The sequence below is a fragment of the Echinops telfairi genome, unplaced genomic scaffold (genome assembly GCF_000313985.2).
Source record: "Echinops telfairi isolate 266 unplaced genomic scaffold, ASM31398v2 ScPeMD7_2573;HRSCAF=3158, whole genome shotgun sequence".
NCBI classification, from domain to species: Eukaryota; Metazoa; Chordata; class Mammalia; order Afrosoricida; family Tenrecidae; genus Echinops; species Echinops telfairi.
Window position 1 is genome coordinate 2,561,439 of NW_022106471.1, and position 7,757 is coordinate 2,569,195.

General features: G+C 48.9%; 1 protein-coding gene across 1 annotated transcript in view; it reads right to left on the reverse strand.

Moving 5' to 3' along the window:
• ANTXR1 (ANTXR cell adhesion molecule 1) overlaps positions 1 to 7,757 on the reverse strand; it is a 258,401-nt gene that overhangs the window by 179,340 nt on the left and 71,304 nt on the right. Inside the window, exons 6-7 of the mRNA XM_045294087.1 lie at positions 6,017 to 6,085; positions 3,771 to 3,951 (exon numbers count right to left, since the gene is read on the reverse strand). Coding sequence (XP_045150022.1) covers positions 3,771 to 3,951; positions 6,017 to 6,085 — 250 coding nt within the window. The remainder of the gene's footprint in view (positions 1 to 3,770; positions 3,952 to 6,016; positions 6,086 to 7,757) is intronic.

Consider the following 7,757-nt stretch of genomic DNA (forward strand, 5'->3'; position numbering starts at 1 on the left):
TCCTCTTAATGCCAGTACCATGCTTTCTTTGATACCATCCGGGGCAATGGCAATTATATACATATGTGATTACTTACTTTCATATGTGGGCCTCCCATGAGATTGTAAGCACCACCAGGCAAGGTCTCTGCCTGCTTTGTTTGTAACGGAATGCTGAGAGTATGCCAGAATATTTGATAAAAGCGAAATATTTGATAAATATTAGACCCTGCATCTTGATTCTGGATTAAAACAAATAAGGTCACTCTGAGCGGAGAACTTTATGAATTATCCGAGCTTTTGGAAAGCTGCTCTGAAATCCTACTTGGAACAATTAAGTTCGGGCCTCTTTGATTATGGGAAAATAACCAGGCACAAAGCAGTGTTCGTGGGAACTTATTCCCACGAGATAGATGCTTCTGGTTAGATGGGGGGAGGGGGGGGGGCTGCGGGAGGGAAGGGAGAGCTTTCTTTTCTTCATCCAAAAGGGGGAAGGAACCTACTTCTTTAAAATAATGAGCCAACTTTTAGGCCATAATTATTTCTGTCTGATTTGAGAAAGATGAGCCAGCCTGCTCTCCCTCTGTTTTGCTGCCTAAGCAAATGAATCCACAACGACCACAAACATGGGTTTCAAGTATTGGAGAAGTCTAAACCACTAGCAGAACTCCCAGATAAAACCTCAGAAGCATGTTATCATTCGGCTAGAAGTTTGGAGACGGGCATCTCAATGTTTTCCCCTTTCCAGGGAACCATTCCACTCAGATGCCTGAAACATCTTTGGAGTTATTTGCACTTGAAGGAGGGGAGTTTTCACAACATCCGGGCTCCTGTTGAGCTTGGGTAAGTTGCTACGGTTGAAATCTCTAAGGACATCTTGATTATGCACAGAAAAATATTCTGCTGTGCAGGAGCCAACTTCCGAATGATGGTAGCTGCATGGCCCATCAGACGTTTGGGTGGATTATAGTCGCTCTTTACAACCCAGTCATTGGAAGGTGAGATTACTATAGTAGCGGCTTGATGAAACGCTTGACTTTTGGTCTCTCTAGTTTTGTCTCACGGGTTCTGCCATCAGATGCTCTTCCTAATGATTCCCTTTTACATGTTCAAAAATGCTTCAGTCAGTATAGGCTGGGCTCAAAACCTTTCTAGACCCTAACCACCTTCTAGTTTGCTGTCTAGGTTTACTTCCTATTACTTCTGACTCCTTCACCCAAACACCCCCCATAGACAGGCGTTGCTGTTAGGTGCCATCGAGGCGCTTCTATGCGCAACCAAGCGTTGCTTGGTCCTGGGTCATCCTCAAATCATGGCTGTTGGGACCCTCTGTTGCCATCACTCTCTTAGTCCATCTCGTTGACGGTCTTCCTAGTTTGGGGTGACTCTCTATCACATGGATGTTTTTCTCCAGAGAAGTCGTCCCTCCTGATAACATGACCAAAGCACTCATTTGCCACCCTCGTGTGCCAGAAGCATTCTGCTTGTACTTCTGTAATGACAGAGTTACTCATTTTTCTGGCAGTCCACGGTCCACGCTATCTTCTCCACCCACCCTATAGTTCAACGGCACAGTTCTTCTTCAGCCTTCCTTATTCACGCTCTGCTTTTGCAGGCAAAGAAAGGGACTGAAAATCACCCGGCTTGGGTCAGGCCCATCTTAGTCTTCCAGTCTTTCTCCACAGATTGGCCCAATGCAAACCATTATTTGACTTCTGGACCGATACTTCCGTGGACATTGGTTGTGGCTTCAAGGAAAACGAAACTTCCATCGTTTCTGCATGATTACGCTGCTGCTGACAGATCCTCTCCACTTTCAGCAGGCAAAGTTGTGTCGGCTGCACATCACTAGCTGTTACGAGTCTTCTTCCAATCCGGATGCAACAATATGCTTCAGATAGTCCAGTTTCTCTAATCAACCGCTCAGCACACAGATTGAGTAAGCAGGGTGAAAGGATACAACCCCGACACACACCTTTCCTGTTGTCAAGCCATACAGGATTTCCTGTGCTGTCCAGAGGGCTGCCTCTTGGTCTATGGCTGTGATCTATGGCTTGGTCTTGGTCTATGGTTCTGCACGAACACAATTAAGTGCTCAGGAATTCCCCTTCTTTGCAATGGAATCCATCACCCGTTATGATCCACCCTGTCCAATGCCTTTGCCTAGGCAATGAACTAGTAAATAGCTTTAAGGGTAGCCTCTGCTCCCAGCTGAGCTCTATCCGACACCAGCAAGGCTATTCTTACAGCTGGCTATTCTGATAACTATGGTCCCCTGGATCTGCTTACCTCTTCTCCTGCTTCTATGATGAGGCCACATCATTTCCATTCGGGTGCTGTCCACTATCTTTGCCTGGCCTTTCACGGACCCGTGTCTATCCCAACTCCCCATGAAGGCCCAGGCCACAACAGCCATCTCTGAGCTTCGAAAGGAATCATGGTCAGCCCCAAATCTTGCTGCTAATCATATGTTGCCCCTCTTGGGGGTTGCTTAGTATGGGTGTTGTAGTTATTATTTATATTGTCAAGGTATGCCAGGTATGCAAAAGCAATCCTTGGTGATTCTGTTGCACATTCCGTTTGGAAATTCAGGGGGTGGAGGTGTATGGAGTGAAGAAGCTGATATTAATTGTCCCTCGTATGATGGGAAAGGGAGATGGGGGGGAGGGGGCTGGATAATTCACATGCCTGGAATATCTCCTATGTGTCTGGCAAAATGTTAGGTGTTTTCACCAGTATTCTCTTGTATCATCCTCAAACAAGCCCACGAGGTCGATCTTGTCACCATTCCACTTTTATACATAGAGACTGAGGGAAGAAATTTGTTCATAGATGTATAAATGGTGGTAAGAGGTTGAGCCATGGCTTAAACTCCAGGCTGACCAGCTCCAGAGTGCTCACTTCTGGAGTTCCCAGAGAGGGGGTGGGGGGGTGACAAGATGGACAGCCATACTGGAGGCTGACTTTGTTGGTTGGGGGTATCTGGGAAGGCCCTGAATCCCTGGCTGGTGATGCCTAGCACACGACTCCTGAGATAGTTTAAGAGTAGAATGGTCTTCAGGGCTCTGGGTCTGCATCCTGGGCCCCACGTCTATAGGCTGGTGACTTCCACTGGAGAACCTGCTGGCTCCCAGCATGGTCACAAAGCCTACAGGCGGAGACTGCAGTGGCTCTGGGAGTCTTCCCGGACAGCCCCAGCACACAGACTGGCCTGCCAGCTGAGCCTGGGAAGACCAGCATCATCCAACAGACAAGCTGAACCAAGGGGCTGGCCTGTGTGTAGGAGGTGGAGAAGCGTCCTGCTCAGTGCACAGGGGAAGGGCTGTGGAAAACCACCTGTGTGTGAGGAGTTGTCCCATTCAGCCCAGGTGAGGATGGTGAGGAGGGCTGTTGACGTGCAAACCCTGAAGCCCTCCTACTTGGGGGTTCTAAGTCTAATGCGGTGCTTCTGAACCATAGCTGGATAGTGGAACTATGTGGAGAGATTTTTAAAATCTTAAAGACTAGGATGAGGCCAGACACCAGTGTTTCTAAGACATCCCAGGTGGTAGATCAGTGGTCTCCAGTGGCTGGAATCCCCACCCAATGCTGCGAAAGTTTGGAACTTCAGGAGGCCACTCTGAGTCATCCGCTCCAGCCTGTCTGGATGACAACTGAGGAGTCTACCCACGGCTTCCTGCCAGATGCAGGGCCCCGCCTCACCTCGTTCCTTAGTTTTCATTGTCCAGTAGAACCAGTGCCAGAGAAGGAGAAAAGCAGAATGCGAGCAAGGCAAGAGGGAGAAGGCAGACCTCCAGAGAGAGACGGAATCCCCGGGGAATTGACAGCAGCACCGGGGCAGAGAGGGCCCGGATGGGGCATCCAGCCGTTGTCGGGAAGCGCTCTACTCACGGAGTGGATGATGCCTTGCAGAGCCTGAAAGCCGTCGTTCACAGGAAACACGTGGTCCTTACTGTCTGCAATCCGGGCCAGCTGAGAACACACAGCACGGGGAGATAGGTCACGGCTGGGAGGGCTTTCAGCAGGCCAGGGGTGCAGGAGGCTCCCCAGATGTGAGGTCTGCAGTGAGCTCAGGGGTCTCACTGATAAGCCATCAGACCCAAGGAGCTCACCAGGGCTGCTCTGGAAGGAGCGTGCGCTTCAGCTCTGACACTGGTCAGAATACTTTTCTTGGAAGCAGAGGTCCAACTGCCCGGCCAGATGGAAATTTGGCCTGGGTTGGTGTCTTTATGTATTTGGAAGAAAGCCACTGGCTCATTTTTCTCTCCTAATCACCTGAACTAAACAGATTCAAGTTTTCCTTTGGAGCAATTCCAATAGATAAGTCCAGGACATCTTGATGGGAAAGGCCAAGGGACGGGGACTCTACCTCTCACCCTAACTGTCCCTAAGGGAAAGGAGCCTTGTCAATGGTGCGGCTGGTACTGCTTTGGGGAGCAGAGGGCTGAGAGAAGCAGGAGGCCAAGCTATGGGCATCTCTATTCCAGGCTCACATGTTCTGTGCTTTCCACAGTGATTGTCAGTGCTAGGGCATGGCTTGTTTTAAAAAAAAAATCATTTTATTGGGGGCTCGTATAACTCTTATCACAATCCATACATCAATTGAATCAGGCATGCTTGTACATATGTTGCCCTCAATCTTTTCTAGACATTTACTTTCTATGGAGCCCTTGGTATTAGCTCTTTTTCCCGCTCTCCCCTACCCTTATAGTATAGATTGCATATTGTTTTTATTTTCATCTCTCACACCGACCACTGTCTCCCTTCTCCCATGTTTTCTGTTGTTCTTCCCTCTGTAGAGGGGGGTATGGTTATGTGTCGATCATTGCGTTGGTTCCCCCTTTCTCCCTTCCTCTCCCCCTCTCCCCCTTATCCTTCTGGTATCACTGTTCCCACTCCTGTTCCTGGATTCTGTGTGTCGTGAGCTCCCATCCCTTTCTATACCTGTGTACATGTTCTGGTCTAGTCTGAATTGGGAAGCAGCACTGGGGTTATGGTAGTGGGGGTGGGGGGTGAGGAAACCTCAAGGAACCAGAGGAATATAGTGTATTTCCTCAGTGCTTTACTGCACCCTGGTGACTCATCCCTTCCCTGTGGCCCCTCTGGGGGGAGATTGTTCCACTGTCTACCGATGGTCTTTGGATCTCTGCTCTAGCCCCCCTCATTCTCAACAATTTTTTTGCTTGTTATGTGTCTGCTGATGCCTATCACCCGGTCCCTATGACTCCTCATGATCACACCGGCGGTGTGCTTCTTCCATATGGACTTGTTGCTTCACTGCTGAATGGCGGCTTGTGTAATTTCAAGCCTTTAAGATCCCAGATGCTATATCTTTTAATAGCTGGGCACCATCCGCCTTCTTCACCACATTTGCTTATGGGGTACACGTGCACACACAATTAACAATGGCAGAAGCAATGCATACTCATTGTGAAAACGTCACAAAACCGAGGAGAATTAAAATAATTTAGAAAACAAAACGCTTTGAAAAAACCCAAAGGTTACTCATAACGCCATCACCCATCTCTCCAAGTTTGCTTCCTTGCTTCCGTTGATACACAGCCCCTCCTGACTTTTATGTAAACGTACACAGGGTTTTAAAATGAGCTTATACAAGGCCCCCGCTGTCTTCTGACCCTCCCTTCTTCACTCAACAATGTATCGCAGGCGCGTTCTCATCACTACGGTAACAAAAGCACTATGAAGCACACTGAGGAATCTTTACTTGGGTGGATGTCCACTTATCTGAGTATTTAGGATGTTTTCTGACATTGCAAATGCCTGGCATTTTTTCATGAGAAGCAGGCATGTCATCGTGTAACTTACGAAAATCCAATCTGTCAGATTTAATGAAACCAACCACCCCACCGATCAACAGGGGTCTTCTGAGTCTGACACCTTGACAACTTAACATCTACCAAGAAAGACCTGCCTGGATCATCGAACTAAGGGATGCTGATGCCGCGGTGGTTGGCGCCTTGGGCAGCGACTCCGCATTGTCTCTGTCATGCACATGTGAGGAAAGCCATGCTCATACCTGTGTTTCATTGAAGTCTTTCACGCCCACACAGTAGACAATCGCACCAAGGTCTCGGGACCTGTTAGCCTGGGTCAAGAAAAGAAAGGGAAAGAGTTAGGAGGAGCCGCAGAGGCAACGGCTACTCCGCTCAGCTTTTCCGGTTTCACTTCTTGGATCCAGCGTTTATGGGCACCAGGATGCAAGCGCAGCTTCTGTTCTCAGGGACGGACTTCCTCCTCTGGGGCACATTCTAACACAAGGCCTGGGGGGGCACCAGGATGGGGGGCTGTGCAGCGGGAGGAGCTGAACAAGATTCACAGAAGTGCGGCCCTGACTGCGGGCTTTGAAAATTCAAGGGAGGGCAGGAGACTAGTGAGGAGAGACCACCAAAAAACCTCCCCCCAAACAAACTCACTGCCATAGAGTTAATGCTGACTCTTAGCGACCACTCAGGTAGACCTGCCCCTGTGAGTTTCTGAGACTGAAACACTTGCCGGAGTAGAAAGCCCTGCCTTTCTCCCAAGGAGCAGCTGGTAGCCTCGAACCATGGACTTTCAAGGTTGGCAGCTTAACATGTAACCCCTGTGCCACCAGAGCTCCCTTGGGGTCAAGGGAGGTATTTTAAATGTTGTTGGTAAACGAGGAGCCTTTCTGCTCCTCAAATGGATGTCTAGTGACCTGCCTTTTAGCTTTTGTTATTGTGCCAAAGCACCGCGCTCTTCAGAACCTGAAGGACGTGGGTCTGACCCCTGGCTTTGCTCTGGAAAGTGTCACGTGGGTTGAAGGGAATGTTTGCCAAGCTCTCCACCCTCGTCCCTGAACACCCAAGAGAGGTTCACAAGCAGCAGCACCCTTTGTGGAAAGGGCTTCGCATAGGACGCATGTCGGTTCTAACAGTGACCATCATACACTGACCATCGGGTCCATGATTGATTTTGACAGGAGTGCTGGCTCCTCTCCATTCTTTTGCACCATCAGTCAAAACCCAACCCCTCCAATGGTCTCCCTGGGTTTTCAAAACCAGATGGAGAATTTCTCTTTCCAATATTTTGTGCCTGTTTGGGAAGCTTTAGAAGTTTGCGGCTAAGAATTTTGGATGTTTGAGCAAAACAAGCCAAGTCTTCATATACTTTCTTTTGCTGAGAAACCTGGAATCAACACCCATGATTCTGTGCCTCAGAGCTGCGCTGCACCCAACGGGGTCCCCGAGGAGTTGTTCAGGGTATATGGCTCTGAACCCAGGCCAGATATCTTATATTAGATTCTCGAGTTCAACAGTACTTGAGCCAGCATTTCGCTCACTGGGGCCTTTCATTTGTATACCCAAGAGGGAAGCACTGTGTTTAACAAATGCTTTAAAGCACAGGCTTCTTGGCGGGTCAATTCTGGGCTTGTTATTTATACTTTTGGAGCCTGAATGGATGTTCCTCTGTCATTGTAGCTTAGAGTGTGATGGAATGAAATCATTTCTAGACAGTGCTTAGCTCTAAGAGCAGTACGTGGTAGCATTTTCAGTTTGAATTCTCACCATATACCTTTCCGTCCCAATGTCTCGGTTTTTAGATAATGCCCTGCCCCTTCCCGGTGACCTCAACACAGCGTCTTTAACTGTTGAGCAGTTTAAGTTGCTTGCGTTCAGCACACGCTGCTCCCTCAAGTGCAGACACTGTGGCAGCCATCCGCCAGCAACCGATGGCCCTTTCCATCCATCCATCCATCAGCAAGCGATGGCCCTTTCCATCCATCCATCCATCAGCAA